Source organism: Oncorhynchus nerka, unplaced genomic scaffold (assembly GCF_034236695.1).
Source record: "Oncorhynchus nerka isolate Pitt River unplaced genomic scaffold, Oner_Uvic_2.0 unplaced_scaffold_1240, whole genome shotgun sequence".
Taxonomy (NCBI): Eukaryota; Metazoa; Chordata; class Actinopteri; order Salmoniformes; family Salmonidae; genus Oncorhynchus; species Oncorhynchus nerka.
The window spans coordinates 36,385-54,591 of record NW_027040097.1 but is presented as its reverse complement, the minus strand read 5'-3'; the positions used below and the strand labels follow the sequence as shown (position 1 = coordinate 54,591).

The 18,207-nt window shown below is 42.5% G+C and overlaps 1 protein-coding gene across 1 annotated transcript in view; it reads left to right on the top strand.

Moving 5' to 3' along the window:
• Positions 1 to 16,172, top strand: part of LOC115146356 (protein-glutamine gamma-glutamyltransferase 2-like) — a 34,576-nt gene extending 18,404 nt beyond the window's left edge. Inside the window, exons 2-11 of the mRNA XM_065015868.1 lie at positions 238 to 400; positions 486 to 595; positions 774 to 1,016; positions 1,297 to 1,587; positions 2,348 to 2,511; positions 4,407 to 4,540; positions 5,471 to 5,643; positions 11,961 to 12,217; positions 15,108 to 15,181; positions 16,064 to 16,172. Of these exons, the coding sequence (XP_064871940.1) occupies positions 238 to 400; positions 486 to 595; positions 774 to 1,016; positions 1,297 to 1,587; positions 2,348 to 2,511; positions 4,407 to 4,540; positions 5,471 to 5,643; positions 11,961 to 12,217; positions 15,108 to 15,181; positions 16,064 to 16,172 (1,718 nt within the window). The remainder of the gene's footprint in view (positions 1 to 237; positions 401 to 485; positions 596 to 773; positions 1,017 to 1,296; positions 1,588 to 2,347; positions 2,512 to 4,406; positions 4,541 to 5,470; positions 5,644 to 11,960; positions 12,218 to 15,107; positions 15,182 to 16,063) is intronic.
• Positions 16,173 to 18,207: the final 2,035 nt, after the last annotated feature.

Genomic DNA, 18,207 nt, shown 5'->3' with positions numbered 1-18,207 from the left:
TGTAATGTGCACAGGTAGGCTATCACTGTCCAATCAATCTTCAATTATTATTTTAGTCAATCAATCAATACCATGGTATTTAAATAGCACTGACTATTGCATGCACTCAGACCCAGGGCTGTAATTGGTTTTTGAGAGGGATGGCAAGATTACCCACCATTTGTGTCCGATTTACTTCGGACCAGAGGAGAGAGGCTGCGTGTCAATGCCTTGGATGTGTTTTTTTTAGTTAACCAGTATGCCTGAAATGTATTTCCATGTCAGTACTGAGGTGTTTGGGAATCCCATGTCGAGTGGTTACCAACTTCCAGTCAGCCCACGACACCGACAAAAACCTGACAATTGACGACTTCTTCTCCGACTATGGAGTCAGACCCAAACAGAGCCCCGACAGTGTATGGTAAGTGTAACGTGAGGTAATTGTGGCTACGTATGAAGAGTGATGCCAATAGCATGAAGTTTTGAAGACTGGTTTTTCTGCCTAGGAACTACCATGTGTGGGTGGAGGCCTGGATGACACGGCCCGATCTCTCAGCAGGCTCCTTATACGACGGCTGGCAGGCTGTGGACCCCACCCCCCAGGAGAAAAGCACTGGTATGGTCCAACTTCCATCTCATCTCACACCATCTTACATAATAACACACTACTCTGGTTGTATGTACTGTATGTTGTGTTATTGTGCAGATGGTTCTGAGTTCGTATCCTGGGTCTGGGAGACATGAAGGGAACTCCCTGTTATACGCTCATGTTGTTTTCTCTTCCCCTCCCCCAGGTGTTTACTGCTGCGGCCCTGCTCCAGTCAAGGCCATACTGCAGGGTCACGTTGACCTCAAATACGATGTGCCCTTTGTCTTCGCCGAAGTCAACGCCGACCGTGTAACCTGGATGGTGTTCGCTGACGGCTCCAAGAAAAAGATCTCCACGGACAGTGTGTCCGTAGGCCAGAGCATCAGCACCAAGGCAGTGGGCAGCGACAAGAGAGTGGACATCACTGCCAACTATAAACATGCAGAGGGTTGGTATTGAATGAACCGAGAGTCTGACTATATCAAGATTGAACTGTTATCAGTTGATTTCGAAAATAATGCAGCGTTACAAGGGTTATGCCTATCATAAGGGTATAAGTGTATTTTATATATTTGAGAACTACGGTTGGTCTGGGGAAAAGTTCTGTACTTTTTTAAGAGATTAGTCAGAAAGGTGCTGTGTCCACCTGTCACGATAATTCTCCCAGGTGAGTGAGAGCAACTGCTTGAGTCACCAGGTACTCATCCAAATTGTCGCATTTCAAACAGGCACGGAAAAGGAGAGGGATGTGTACAATCAAGCTGTGAAAAGAGTCAATATACCCGAAGAGAATTCAAATGGGATCCATGACGACAAACCTGGCGTTTCCATGAAGATCGTGGAGCTGACCAAGCCGGTCAGCGGCAAAGACATTGACCTCGAGCTTGTACTGAACAGCAACGACAATGTGACTCGGACACTAGTGATCAATGTCAATGTTCAGGCCATGAGATACAATGGGATCCCATCCTCCCAGATACAGACTGAATTGAAAGAACAGAAGCTCCTTCCCAACCAAGGTAGAGTGAAAATGTTTCAAACTCTTTCCATGAGTAGGCCTACAATGTTTAACCAACACAGTAGTGCACACAGGGAGGCATTTCCATTACAGAACAAAGATAACTGAAACACTTAACAAAACCAAGAGCACATTGCAGCTGTTCTCCTTCATGATTCTTGGTCAACATCCTTGGTATGACGTGTATATCAGTCTCAATGATGTTGGTGTGATTCAGGAGTGCATATAGTTAGAGTTTAACTGGTCAATTTAACGAAGCTGTAAAGTCTCATGTATAGCTGCCGTAGCGTTGTAGCAAATCGACTGACACTTACTCTTATGGCTGTCAGGTTACTAATGTTGTACTGAGGACGCTACAGAATGTTAGGGTTGCTAACGTTGTACTGAGGATGATACAGAATGTTAGGGTTGCTAACGTGGTACTGAGGATGATACAGAATGTTAGGGTTGCTAACGTTGTACTGAGGATGATACATGGTTATTACTGCATTGTCGGAACTAGAAGCACAAGCATTTCGCTACACTCGCATTAACATCTGCTAACCATGTGTATGTGACAAATAAAATTTGATTTGATTTTGATTTGATTTGAATGTTAGGGTTGCTAACGTAGTACTGAGGATGATACAGAATGTTAGGGTTGCTAACGTTGTACTGAGGATGATACAGAATGTTAGGGTTGCTACTGTTGTACTGAGGACACCACAGAATGTTAGCATTTGTGATACCTTGACAATCAAATGCATTGTCTCTGTTGGCAGATCTGACTATACCCATCCACATCCCCTTCTCTGTGTATGGTGAGAAAATGCGGGAGAGCAACAGCATCAAGGTTTCGGCTGTGGTCACAGACAAGGACAAGAGTGGGGCCGTGTACATCACAGAGAAAGACCTTGTGCCAGAGAGCCCTTTGCTCACCATCAAAGTGAGTACAGCATATTCCCAACATTGTCATTTCGCAGTCTGTCAGATCCTTAAGCCACTCCAATAACCCACTTAGAACAGCTCTTTCTCTGAGTGACATTCATTGGGGTCATTAGTGAACAAGCCCCGATTGTCTTTCCATACTCTTGGGTTACCATTTTAATTTATAGGTGGCAAACACACTAGCAGCGAGAATAGCAATTTGTAAGGATATTAACGGTTGGCCTGTGAATAAACGGGTTGTGAAGATGAAAATCTAAAGTGTTAGACTGTCATCTGAACAGTTGATCTATTAAATACAACGCCAATATCAGTAACAGCCATTAACGACATAACCCCACACGTTCCCCAAGGGCACCCCCCCCACGCTCAACTCAAAAGATGGAGCACAGAATGCAAAAATATTCTTAGAAATATTTAACCTCCACACATTAACAAGTCCAATAGCTCAAATGAAACATAAACACCTTGTTCATCTACCCAGCGAGTCAGATTTCTAAAATGTTTTACGGCAAAAACACACCACATATTTATATTAGACCACCACCGAAACAAAGACAAGAGGCAGCCATTTTGTCCCAGAAAATATAAAATTATAAAAGCAGGATTAAAAAATAAATAATTCACTAACCTTTTTAAAATCTTCATCAGATGACAGTAATAGGACATGTTACACAGTACACAGTGAATGTGTGTTCCCTTTAGGTCATTGGATCTGAATTGCAGTATAGTGACATGATGGCAGAGGTTGTTTTTTTCAATAATATGCCATTTATATCCATAAATCTCCATTTACATTGACTTCATGTTCAGAAAATACTCAAAAATGTCCGGAGAAATTATACATAGTGCCGCCAGATAACATAAATAGACATCATAAACTTTGACTAAATATACATGTTCTACATATAGTTAGAAAGATACACTGCTTCTTAATGCAACCGCTGTGTTACATTTATTTTTAACGTTACAGAATTAGTTCACTATCTAATAATCTGAGACGGCGCTCAGACGTAAGCAATATTTCTCCGCTATGTTGGAGTCAACAGAAATACAAAATTACAAAATAAATATTCCCTTACCTTTGATGGTCTTCGATCAGAATGTAGTGGAAGGAGTCATACTTACCCAATACATCGTTTTGTTTCACTTCGTGTGTCCTTACAGTAGCATCTGCTAGCAGTTTCAGCTGAAATGCACCCAAAATTACTTCTGGTCCCGGACAGTTGCGCATCAAAACTTCAAAATTACATATTATATGTCGACTAAACTGATCAAACTAAGTGCAGAATCAAGCTTTAGGATGTTCTAAACGTACAAAACAATTATCTAATCTATCGGATATTCTTGCTTCCTCTCAGGCATTCTGGAACAAAGGAACGTCTCTCCAAAATGCGCGCTCTCGTGACCTTGTATTTTCTCACGACACTAAGTCTTTTGCCTCCCAAAGGGTCAAAACTCACGGGATTTGCACAATTAAATGCTGTACTGAATGAGGACATCTACTGGAAGACATAGAAAGTGTCTACAGATCCATAGCTGGTTGGGAAGGGTGGGGGCGATGACATCAAAGTTGCCCCAAGTTTCAGGCTCCCAAAAATAGTTTGGGAGATTGCCTGCCCTGTGAGTTCTGCTATACTTACAGACATAATTCAAACGGTTTTAGAAGCTTTAGAGTGTTTTCTATCCAATAATAATTATTATATGCATATATTAGCAATTTTGGACAGATTTTTTTTCAGTTTACTATGGGCACGCAATTCATCCAAAAGGGGGCAGTAATTCTGCTGAGGCCTAACATGTTTTAAACTGGAGATGGGGTTTATTCAGTGTGATAGTTCCAATATAATATACTATTTAACAAATGTTTTTATTTGAATGTGTGTTCTCTTTTAGGTCATTGGATCTGAATTGCAGTATAGTGACATGACGGCAGAGGTTGTTTTTGAGAACCCTCTATCTGAAGGTCTAAGAGACTGCTTCATAACAGTGACCGGTAGTGGCTTGCTGACTGAAACAATGGAAGCCAGGTAGGCCCTGACATTTCTCTGATGTCCTTACTAGCAAGGTTTCAGTTTGTCATAAAACCTGAAACCATCCCACTGTGAAAAAACTGGTTGAATCAACATTGCTACCATGTAATTCCAACCCCAAAAATCAGTGTGATGACGTTGAATGAACATGGAAAACTGATTGGATTTACAAAAAGTCAACTTTTAACCTTTTTTGTTGATTTCTAATTCACATTAGTTGATAACGCAACCAAATGTAAATCAGAACTAGACGTTGAACTGACGTCTGTGCCCAGTGAACCTTGTCCAGATTTGAATCCTGGATGTGGACTCAGTTTTTGCCAAGTGGGATGGATTCAGATTTTATGACAAACCGAATCTTTGCTCGTCAAGTTGGCAATTTAGCTCTTAATCTCAGAATCCCAGGCCAAAAAATCTCAGGTAATTGTGTAAGATGCTTGATTAGGTTCTGGAGGAAAATGTTTGACCAAAGATACTAATGATACTAGTGAAGTCACCAGTCCCCTAAACAGAAACTCTCAGCCAAGCCCCCCTTCTGAAAACTTTCAGCATGAAATCATTGTCTGAAATCATTGCTTGAAACCCCCCCACACACTTTCAGCACCACCTCCACCCAATCCTGATATGTCCAGATATCTAGTGAGGACACCAAAGCACCGGAACTACGGTTCCTTGTTAGTTATGGCATCACAGTCTGTTGACAGATGATTCAATAAAATGTATGTTACGTAGTCTGTCCAGAGATTATTTAGCTCTTGGCTAAACTAGAAAGTACATGCATTCATGGGCTGTTCATGTGGTTAAAGCTTAGGGTTTTTCCATCTGAAATATTTTACACTAGCTTGTCTATTGAAGTGTGTGTGTGTTGAAGTTTAGAGATCTATAAAGCTTCCTTGAGGTCAATTTTTTTTTCACGTGTCTCCTCAGAACACCTTTGATAAAACAAGGGCAACGACTATGTGTGAAGATGCCCTTCACCCCATACAGACCCGGTCCTAAGAAGCTAGTGGCCGGCTTCAACTGTGATCAATTCAGGGACATTAAGGCAAGCTGCAATGTGTACATCAAACCGTCACCAGTGTTGTCCCCCCACTGCCGTTGTTAGTAAAGCCCTTGTGAGAATAACTCTAATAACTCAAATAAGTTCATCAATTTATACCATATTTTCCTGTTATATCCTATATCAGCCTTTCTTAAAGTATGGGTCGCGACCCTGACCAGTTAATGGTGGGTCGTGACGTGTCAGAGTAAATGTATAAATATTTCATATATGTCACGTGTCAATACTTCACAGCTTTTTTTTATCAACATGTATTTTTTGGGGGGCTGAAATGCCTTCTGGAACATGTGAACTTTCATGTACCTTAATAACAAACATGTATGCCATCCGTAAATATGAATAAAATTGTGAAATTACGAGCCTAGTTGGTTTAGCCACTGAAAAAGGCAGGAACCTTCCCGCTAGTCATGATTGGCTGAGATAATGTAATCGCTGGATATGCCGAGACATGAGTTCGAATTGGTCTGCCATGTAGCAAGCTTCTGTCTATAACATGAGCTGGTCAGTATGTGTTGCTCTCCACTTTCTAGAGGAGCGAGTTTTGAAATCAGTGGAATGCTCGGTGGAATTAGAGTTAAGGAGCTAAGGAGATGGAGAAAATTCTGCCGTTTGATTGCAAATATGCAGAGGAAGTCGAAAGATAAAACACAGAAAGCTGTTGTGTAAAACACCTGTCTCCGGATTATATCTTCAAACTAAGGGCAACCATGGCATCCGTGACAGAGAGGGAGAAGCGTTCATCCATGTATTTGGGTAAGAGAGTCTATCTAGCTACAGTACTTTCTCCACATTTTGTTACTTTACAGGCATATTCTAATATGTATTAAATAGCCTTTTCCCCTCATCAATCTACACACAATGCCCCATTTGCAAATGTATATAAAAAAAAAAAAAACTGTAATATCACATTTGCATAAGTATTCAGACCCTTTACGCAGTCCTTTTTTTGAAGCACGTTTGGCAGCAATTACAGCCTTGAGTCTTCTTGGGTAGGACGCTACAAGTTTGCCACACCTGTATTTGGGGAGTTTCTCCCAATCTTCTCTGCAGATCCTCTCAATCTCTGTCAGGTTGGACAGCTATTTTCAGGTCTCCAGAGATGTTAGATCGGGTTCAAGTCCGGGCTCTGGCTGGGCCACTCAAGGAAATTCAGAGACTTGTCCTGAAGCCTCTCCAGCGTTGTCTTGGCTGTGTGCTGTTGTGGAATTATTCTAATCAAAAGGAAAGACTTTTAGATTTCTTCAAAACAATCAAACTTTATTTTATTTTATTATTTAATTACTGCAGTAACGGAGCTTGTCAATGACCCACCCGTAAGTGATTCGTTGAGAGCCCAACCAGCAGGACAAAGCCACAGCATTTTATAGCAAAGTCCATCCTCCTGGATGTTCATGACAAATCACAAATGAGAGAATTTATACAAAGGTACATTTTTCTGTCATGCAACAGACATCAAGATGTACATAGCGCCAAATATCTGTCTCTAGTTCATTTACTGCTTGCTTATACAAAAATACTAATGCAATTTATAATACTAAATCCTTTTGATTAGAATAATTTCATGACAGTGCTTAGGGTCATTGTCCTGTTGGAAGGTGAACCTGTGCCCATGTCTGATGTCCTGAGCCCTCTGGAGCAGGTTTTCATCAAGGATCTCTCTGTACTTTGCTCTGTTCATCTTTCCCTCGATCCTGACTTGTCTCCCAGTCCCTGCCACTGAAAACATCACCACAGCAGTTAAATCTTGGTTTCATCAGACCAGAGAATCTTGTTTTTCATGACTTGACTTTGTCTATGTAATCCTCTGTAATTGTGGTGCATGTATTGTTGACTGGTGTGTCTTCTTAATGCATTTTAAATGGTCAAATAAAATAAAATGCATAACTTGCATAAATATCCTGATTAACTTATTGTTCTTTCAGAATTCAAGTCTGTCACTCAAAGAAAGATTTCCAAACAGGCTTATGCCACTGTTAGCATCTGGCTGTATGTCCCATTAAAATACAAAGCATCTGGCTGTATGTCCCACTACAATACAAAGCATCTGGCTGTATGTCCCACTAAAATACAAAGCATCTGGCTGTATGTCCCACTAAAATACAAAGCATCTGGCTGTATGTCCCACTAAAATACAAAGCATCTGGCTGTATGTCCCACTAAAATACAAAGCATCTGGCTGTATGTCCCACTAAAATACAAAGCATCTGGCTGTATGTCCCACTAAAATACAAAGCATCTGGCTGTATGTCCCACTAAAATACAAAGCATCTGGCTGTATGTCGTCTGAGATTCTTAAAGATTGGAAAGCGGCCGCGGTCCTCCCCCTCTTCAATGGGGGAGACACTCTGACCCAAACTGTTACATACCTAAATCCATCCTGCCCTGCCTTTCTAAAGTCTTCGAAAGCCAAGTGAACAAACAGACGACCGACCATTTAGAATCCCACCATATCTTCTCCGCTATGCAATCTGGTTTCCAAGCTGGTCATGGGTGCACCTCAGCCACGCTCCAAGGTCCTAAATTATATCATAACCGCCATCGATAACAGACAGAACTGTGCAGCTGTCTTCATCGACCTGGCCAAGGCTTTCGACTCTGTCAATCACCGTATTCTTATCGGCAGACTCAACAGCCTTGGTTTCTCTAATGACTGCAAAGCATCTGGCTGTATGATGTTCCACTAAAATACAAAACATCTGGCTGTAGGTCCCCTAAAAATACAAAATAAAAGTGATAATGCCCAAATGAATCTGTAAATATTCATACACTCATGAAGAAAAATGTATGTTTGTCAAATATTTGGCTTGCAGAAATGTAATATATCTGCTGTTAAAATGATGTAGAGCATGTGTGTACACAAGAGGGAAGAACACACACTTCAGTAACATTCAACAAAGTCCCAGTCCATTGAGCTCAGGGTCAGAGTACCAGTAAGAGGAAGGAGAAGAAAGGGAGAGGGCTGTGTACCAGTAGAGGAAGGAGAAGAGAGGGAGAGGGCTGTATACCAGTAGAGGAATGAGAAGAGAGAGAGAGAGGGGGCTGTGTACTAGTAGAGGAAGGCAAACATGCCAAGAGAGGGCTGCCCACCAAAACTCACGAACCAGGCAAAGAGGGCATTAATCAGAGAGGCAACAAAGAGACCAAAGATAACCCTGAAGGAGCTGCAAAGCTCCACAACGGAGATTGGAGTATCTGTCCATAGGACCACTTTAAGCTGTACACACGATAGAGCATGGCTTTACAGAAGAGTAACCAGAAAAAAAGCCATTGCTTAAAGAAAATAATAAGCAAACACGTTTGGTGTTCGCCAAAAGGCATGTGGGAGACTCCCCAAACATATGGAAGAAGGTATTCTGGTCATATGAGACTAAAATGTAGCTTTTTGTCCATCAAGGAAAAAGCTGTCTGACGCAAACCCAACACCTCTCATCACCCCGAGAACAACATCCCCACAGTGAAGCATGGTGGTGGCAGGGACTGGGAAACTGGTCAGAATTGAAGGAATGATGGATGGGGATAAATCCAGGGAAATTCTTGAGGGAAACCTGTTTCAGTCTTCCAGACATTTGAGACTGGGACAGAGGTTCACCGTCCAGCAGGACAATGACCCTAAGAATACTGCTAAAGCAACCCTCGAGTGGTTTAAGGGGAAACATTTAAATATCTTGGAATGGTGTAGTCAAAGCCCAGACCTCAATCCAAATTGAGAATCTGTGGTATGACTTAAAAATTGCTGTACACAAGCAGAACCCATCCAACTTGAAGGAGCTGGAGCAGTTTTGCCTTGAAGAATGGGAAAAAATCCCAGTGGCTAGATGTGCCAAGCTTATAGAGACATATCTCAAGAGACTTGCAGCTGTAATTCCTGCAAAAGGTGTCTCTAACAAAGTATTTACTTTAGGGGGGTGAATAGTTATGCACTCTCAAGTTGTCTGTTTTTTTGTCTTATTTGTTGTTTGTTTCTCACTAAAAAAATATTTGCATCTTCAAAGTGGTAGGCATGTTGTGTAAATCAAATGATGCAAACCTCCCAAAAATCAATTTTAATTCCAGGTTGTAATGCGACAAAATAGGAAAAATGCCAAGGGGGGTGAATACTTTCACAAGCCACTGTAAATGCAGCCCCAGGATATGTGGTTTCCAGATTGCATAAAGTCCAGTGAAGTTCTTTGAGGGCCATCGTGGTATCAGCTTGAGGGGGGATATAGACCGCCTTGGTTATTATTGCCGAAAATACTCTCTGGAGATAGTACAGTCGGCATTTGATTGTGAGATATTCTATGTTGGGTGAACAGAAGGACTTGAGTTCCTGTATGTTATCACAGCTACACCATAAGTCGTTAGTCTTAAAACATACCTCCACCCTTCTGCTTCCCGGAGACATGTTTGTTGCTGTCGGTGCGATGTACTGAGCACCCAACTGGCTTTACAGAGTTAGACAGTATATCTCAAGAGAGAGCCATGGTTCTGTGAAGCAGAGTGTGTTACAATATCCCAGGTGTCTCTCTGAAAAGCAACTCTCGCCTTGAGCTCATCAACTTTATTTTCCAGAGATTGGACATTAGCGAGTAAAATATCCGGGAGCGGTTGGTGGGTGGTGTGCACCCTTCCTAAGTCGGACCAGAATACCGCCCCGAGTACCTCTCCTACGCCGGCGTTGTCTTGGGTCAGCCTCTGGAATAAGTTACATTTCTCTGGGGAGAGCAAACAAAGGATCTGCTCCAGGGAAGTCGTAATCCTGGTCGTAATGCTGGAAGTTCTGATGAGTTACCGTCGCTCTAATATCCAATCGTTTTTCTTGGCTGTATGTAATGACACAGAGAGTTTTCATCTGTATTTTCCATAGCTGTCTGCATACCACCACAGAACAATGCTGGCACTAAAACCACACTCAATTAGCTGTATACCGCTGTAAGCAAACAGGAAAAAACTCATCCAGAGGCGGCGCTTATAGTGGCCAGGGACTTTAATGTAGGGTAACTTAAATCCGTTTTCACCTCATTTCTATCAGCATGTTAAATGTGCAACCAGAGGGAAAAAACCTCTAGACCAGCTTTACTCCACACACAGAGACACATACAAACCTCTAGACCAGTTTTACCCCACACACAGAGACGCATACAAAGCTTTCCCTCACCCTCCATTTTGCAAATCTGATCATAATTCTATCTTCCTGATTCTTGCTTACAAGCAAAAATGAAAGCAGGAAGCACCAGTGATTCGGTCAATAATAAAGTGTTCAGATGAAGCAGATACCAAGCTACAGGACTGTTTTGCAGCACAAACTGGAATAAGTTCTGGGATTCTTCTGATGGCATTGAGGAGTACACCACATCAGTCACTGGCTTCATCATTAAGTGCATTAATGACCTCGTCCCCACAGTGACTGTACGTACATACCCCAAAGAGAAGCCATGGATTAAAGGCAACTGAGCTTAAAGGGTAGAGCTGCGGCTTTCAGAGAGCGGATGTGGCAGGGCTTGCAAACTAATAGAGACTACAAAGGGACGCAAAGCCGAGAGTTGCCCAGTGACACGAGCCTAACAGACAAGCTAAATTACTTCTATGCCCGCTTCAAGGTAAGTAACACTGAAACATACATGAGAGCATCAGCTGTTCCGGACGACTGTGTGATCACACTCTCCACAGCCAATGTGAGTAAGACCTTTATACAGGTCAACATTCACAAGGCTTCAGGGCCAGAAGGATTACCAGGACCTGTACTCCGAGCATGCGCTAACCAACCGGCAAGTGTCTTCACTGACATTTTCAACCTCTCCCTGTCTGAGTCTGTAATACCAGGATGTTTCAAGCAGACCACCATCGTCCTTGTGCCCAAGAACACTAAGGTTACCTGCTTAAATGACTACTGTCCCGTAGCACTCACGTCTGTAGCCATGAAGTGCTTTGAAAGGATGGTCATGGCTCACATCAACACCATTATCCCAGAAACCCTAGATCCACACAAATTTGCATATCGCCCCAACAGATCCACAGATGATGCAATCTCTATTGCACTTCACAATGTCCTTTCACACCTGGACAAAAGGAACACCTATGTGAGAATGCTATTCATTGACTACAGCTCAGCGTTCAATGCCATAGTGCCCTCAAAGCTCATCAATAAGCTAAGGACCTTGGGACTAAACACCTCCCTCTGCTACTGGATCCTGGACTTCCTGACGGGCCGCCCCTAGGTGGAAAGGGTAGGTAACAACACATCCGCCACACTGATCCTCAACACGAGGCCCCCTCAGGGCTGCGTGCTCAGTCCCCTCCTGTACTCCCTGTTTACTCGTGACTGCATGGCCAGGCAGGACTCTAACACCATCATTAAGTTTGCCAATGACACAACAGTGGTAGGCCTGATCACCAACAACAATGAGACAGCCGATAGGGAGGAGATCAGAGACCTGGCCATTTGGTGCCAGAACAACGACTTCTCCCTCAACATGATCAAGCCAAAGGAGATGATTGTGGACAACAGGAAAAAGAGGACCGAGCACGCCCCCATTCTCATCGCAGTGGATCAGGTTGAGAGCTTGAAGTTCCTTGGCGCCCACATCATCAACAAACTAACATGGTCCAAGCACACCAAGACAGCCTTGAAGAGGGCACGACAAAACCTATCCCCCCTCAGGAGACTGAAAAGATTTGGCATGGGTCCTCAGATTCTCCAAAGGTTCTACAGCTGCAACATTAAGAGCATCCTGACTGGTTGCATCACTGCCTGGTATGGCAACTGCCCGGCCTCCGACCGCAAGGCACTACAGAGGGTAGTGTGAACGGACCAGTACATCATTGGGCCAAGCTTCCTGCCATCCAGGACCATTATACCAGGCGGTGTCAGAGGAAGGCCCTAAAAAATGTGAAAGACTCCTGCCACCCTAGTCATAGACTGCTCTCTTTGCTACCGCACGGCAAGAGGTACCGGAGCGCCAATTCTAGGTCCAAGAGGCTTCCGAACACCTAATCAAATGTCTAGCCAGACTTTTTGCATTGCACCCCCCCGCCCCAACTCTTTTACACTGCTGCTAGTCTCTGTTGTTATCATAGTTACTTTATCATAGTTACTTTAATAACTCTACTTTTTTTCACCTTTATTCAACCAGATAGGCAAGTTGAGAACAAGTTCTCATTTAGAATTGCGACATGGCCAAGATAAAGCAAAGCAGTTCGACACATACAACAACACAGAGTTACACATGGAGTAAAACAAACATACAGTCAATAATACAGTAGAAGAATAAGTCTACATACAATGTGAGCAAGTGAGGTGAGATAAGGGAGGAGAAGGCAAAAAAAGGCCATGGTGGCGAAGTAAATACAATATAGCAAGTAAAACATCGCAATGGCTGATTTGCAGTGGAAGAATGTGCAAAGTAGAGATAGAAATAATGTGGTACAATGGAGCAAAATAAATAAATACAGTAGGCAAAGAGGTAGTTGTTTGGGCTAAATTATAGATGGGCTATGTGCAGGTGCAGTAATCTGTGAGCTGCTCTGACAGCTGGTGCTTAAAGCTAGTGAGGTAAGTGTTTCCAGTTAAAGAGATTTTTGTAGTTCGTTCCAGTCTTTGGCAGCAGAGAACTGGAAGGAGAGGCGGCCAAAGGAAGAATTGGTTTTGGGGGTGACCAGACAGATATACAGTGGGGCAAAAAAAGTATTTAGTCAGCCACCAATTATGCAAGTTCTCCCACTTAAAAAGATGAGAGAGGCCTGTAATTTTCATCATATGTACACTTCAACTATTACAGACAAAATGAGAAAAGAAAATCCAGAAAATCACATTGCAGGATTTTTAATGAATTTATTTGCAAATTATGGTGGAAAATAAGTATTTGGTCAATAACAAAAGTTTATCTCAATACTTTGTTATATACCCCTTGTTGGCAATGACAGAGGTCAAACGTTTTCTGTAAGTCTTCACAAGGTTTTCACACACTGTTGCTGGTATTTTGGCCCATTCCTCCATGCAGATCTCCTCTAGAGCAGTGATGTTTTGGGGCTGTTGCTGGGCAACACGGACTTTCAACTCCCTCCAAAGATTTTCTATGGGGTTGAGATCTGGAGACTGGCTAGGCCACTCCAGGACCTTGAAATGTTTCTTACGAAGCTACTCCTTCGTTGCCCGGGCGGTGTGTTAGGGATCATTGTCATGCTGAAAGACCCAGCCACGTTTAATCTTCAATGCCCTTGCTGATGGAAGGAGGTTTTCACTCAAAATCTCATGATACATGGCCCCATTCATTCTTTCCTTTACAGGGAAAAACAGCCCCAAAGCATGATGTTTCCACCCCCATGCTTAACAGTAGGTATGGTGTTCTTTGGATGCAACTCAGCATTCTTTGTCCTCCAAACACGACGAGTTAAGTTTTTACCAAAAAGTTATATTTAGGTTTCATCTGACCATATAACATTCTCCCAATACATTTTTTTTTGCTTGAAATTACATACCCAAATCTAACGGCCTGTAGCTCAGGACCTGAAGCAAGGATATGCATATTCTTGATACCATTTGAAAGAAAACACTTTGACATTTGTGGAAATGTGAAATGAATGTAGGAGAATATAACACATTAGATCTGGTAAAAGATAATACAAAGAAAAAACTTGTTTTTTTGTGGTTTTGTTCCATCATCTTTGATATGCAAGAAAAAGGCCAGTATATGAGGAATCTAGGAGCAAATTAGACTTTGGCCACTAGATGGAAGCAGTGTATGTGCAAAGTTGTAGACTGATCCAATGAACTATTGTATTTCTGTTCAAAATGTTGTATCAAGACTGCCCAAATGTGCTTAATTGGTTTATTAATACATTTTCAAGTTTATAACTGTGCACTCTCCTCAAACAATAGCATGGTATTATTTCATTGTAATAGCTACTGTAAATTGGACAGTGCAGTTAGATTAACAAGAATTTAAGCTTTCTGTCCATATCAAATGCTTAAGCTTTCTGCCCATGGCTATGTCCTGGGAAATGTCACGCTAATCACATTAGCTCAACAGTCCCGCGGGGGACACACCGATCCTGTATGCAATATTTACATTCAAATAAATTCACATTTTATTTGTCATATGCACCAAATACAACTGTGAAATTCTTACTTACAAGCCCTTAACCAACAATGCAGTTCAAGAAATAGATTTTCCTTCCTACTGTGTCAATGGACGTGCTTCCTTTGGTACATATAATCTATACTGAACAAAAATATAAATGCAACATGCAACAATTTAAACTATTTTACAGTTACAGTTAATATAAGAAAATAAGTCAATTGAAATACATTCATTAGGCCATAATCTATGGATTTCACATGTCTGGGCAGGGGTGCAGCTTTGAGTGGGCCTTGGAGGATATAGGCCCACTCACTTGGGGGCCAGGCCCATCCACTAGGGAACCAGGCCCAGCCAATCAGAATGAGTTTTTTTCCCCCACAAAAAGGCTTTATGACATACAGAAATAATCCTCCGTTTCATCAACTGTCCAGTTGGCTGGTCTCAGCTGATCCTGCAGGTGAAGAAGCCGGATGTGGAGGTCCTGGATGGCATGGTCTGCGGTTATGAGGCCGGTTGGACGTACTGCCAAATTCTCTAAAATGACATTGGAGGCAGCTGATGGTAGAGAAATGAACGTTCAATTATCTGGCAACAGCATGTCAGTTGCACGATGCCTCAAAACTTGTGATATTGTGTTGTGTGACAAAACTTCACATTTTAGACGCCATACTCTACTGTTACACAGCCTTCTCCGTCTCTTCTCCTTCCTCTACTGGTACACAGCCCTCTCCATCTCTTCTCCTCCCTCTACTGGTACACAGCCCTCTCTCTCTCTCTCTCTTTTCCTCTACTGGTACACAGCCCTCTCCATCTCTTCTCCTCCCTCTACTGGTACACAGCCCTCTCTCTCTCTCTCTTTTCCTCTACTGGTACACCTCCCTCTCCCTCTCTTCTCCTCCCTCTAATGGTACACAGCCCTCTCCCTCTCTTCTCCTCCCTCTACTGGTACACAGCCCTCTCTCTTCTCCTCCCTCTACCGGTCCACAGCCCTCTCTCTCTCTTCTCCTCCCTCTACCGGTCCACAGCCCTCTCCCTCTCTCTTCTTCTCCCTCTACTGGTACACAGCCCTCTCTCTTCTCCTCCCTCTACTGGTACACAGCCCTCTCTCTTCTCCCTCTACTGGTACACAGCCCTCTCCCTCTCTTCTCTTTCCTCTACTGGTACACAGCCCTTTCCCTCTCTTCTCCTCTCTCTACTGGTACACAGCCCTCTCTTTCTCTCTTCTCCTTCCTCTACTGGTACACAGCCCCCTCTCTCTCTCTTCTCCTTCCTCTACTGGTACACAGCCCTTTCTTTCTCTCTTCTCCTTCCTATACTGGTACACAGCCCTCTCTTTCTCTCTTCTCCTTCCTCTACTGGTACACAGCCCTCTCCCTCTCTCTTCTCCTCCTTCCTCCTCAGGGTCAGTCACGTGTGTTTAGAAGCAGACCTGAACTGGGTGCAGTTTTTGGACTTTGCTGTGGATCACAACCTACAGAAGATCAAAGCTCTGATTCAAGGGTCCAGCTAGACGATGAGTGGCAGTGTGGGTACGTGTGTATGAGGTGAATGAAAACAAAGAGGTGTGTGAAGAGGACTGGGGGTCTTTTCTCTGACCCTGAGCTCAATGGACTGGGACTTTGTTGAATGTTACTGAAGTGTGTGTTCCTCCCTCTTGTGTACACACATGCTCTACATTATTTTAACAGCAGATATATTACATTACTGCAAGACAAATATTTGACAAACAAACATTTTGCTTCATGAGTGTATGAATATTTACAGATTAATTTGGGCTTCATCACTTTTATTTTGTATTTTATAGGGACATACAGCCAGATGCTTTGTATTTTAATGGGACATACAGCCAGATGCTAACAGTGGCATAAGCCTGTTTGGAAATCTTTCTTTGAGTGACAGATGTGAATTCTGAAAGAACAATTAATCAGGATAATCAGGATATTTATGCAAGTTATGCATTTGATTTGATTTTTCAATTTAAAATGCATTAGAAGCCACACCAGTCAACAATCATTTATACAGTAAGATGTACAGTAGGCCTGAACATGTTTCATCTTCATGTGTGACCTACCAGCTCGATTCGGCCTAAAGTAGTAAAATATGACATTGTGTTTTTTACATTGGATAAAAGTATAGACTCAGAACTAGAACATTTTATATCATACACTACAATTGAGGAACAATGGGAAAGTAATTCTGCTTTGAAAGTTGATAAACTTGTAATCTCACTTTTGAGAAAATGGCCCTTGAATGTTTTGGTAAACCTACTAGGAGAGCTGTTCTTTGTCTGCACCCATTCAGCATCGTTCACACCCTCTTAAGCCTTAGTCCCACCCATCTCTTTAAGGATTCACATGTGAGGCCATGTACTAAACAATCAAAGATTTCAAGACTAAAGGCTGGTTTATACTACGTGTATCAACAGTTGTCGCCATGACATCATGAACATTCTATTGTCGTCCGACATCAAACTTGTCATTGTTGTTATGAACACAAAAACTACAGGCTGCATGACATCAACAGCCTGGGGGTCAAAAATAGCCTAACTAGATAATAGCTAACGGTTGTAAGTGTGATGAAATAGAAGCAGGACATTCTACCAGAGAATTTTACAACTTGGACACGGTCTCGTTGACCTAACGTTATATCCTAATTTGACTTTGATGCAGGTCATATTCCAACATTTATTCGTCACATGCACAGGATACAGAAGGTGTAGTGAAATGGTAACTTAACCAGCCACCCTAGACATAGACTGTTCTCTCTGGTACCGCATGGCAAGCGGTGAAGAAGCTGGATGTGGAGGTTCTGGGTTGGCGTTGTTACACGTGGTCTGCGGTTGTGAGGCCTGTTGGACATACTGCCAAATTCTCTAAAACGACATTGGAGGCAGCTTATGGTAGAGAAATTAATGTTCAATTATCTGGCAACAAATCCGGTGGACAGTCCTGCAGTCATGTCAGTTGCATGCTGCCTCAAAACTTGAGACATCTGTGACATTGTGTTGTGTGACAAAACTGCACATTTTAGAGTGGCCTTTTATTGTCCCCAGCACAAGGTGCACCAGTGTAATGATCATGCTGTTTAATCAGCTTCTTGATATGCCACACCTGTCAGGTGGATGGATTATCTTGGCGAATGAGAATTGCTCACAAAATGGGATGTGTAAACCAATTTGACATCCCTGTTAAATTGTGGGATCTTTTATTTCAGCTCATGAAACCAACACTTTACACGTTGTGTTTATATTTTTGTTCAGTATAGATTCTATTTCTATGACATGTCCTACTAGTAACTTAGGAACGATACACTCTGTCTGTTTGTCATCATTCCAGGTATGTGAACTGGCTATGGTGCTGAATGGAGTGTTGGATATCATCAGGTGAGTACAGTAGTGCTGCTTAACCCACCTGTTTGTCTGTGTGTCAGCCACACAGGGACTTATGTTTTCACCTGTCGACTACTGAATCATCCACTTGGTAGGGCGTATCTATTAATCCTCTTCAGGAAGGACATGACAGAACTGGCTTCTGCTGTCACGGTAC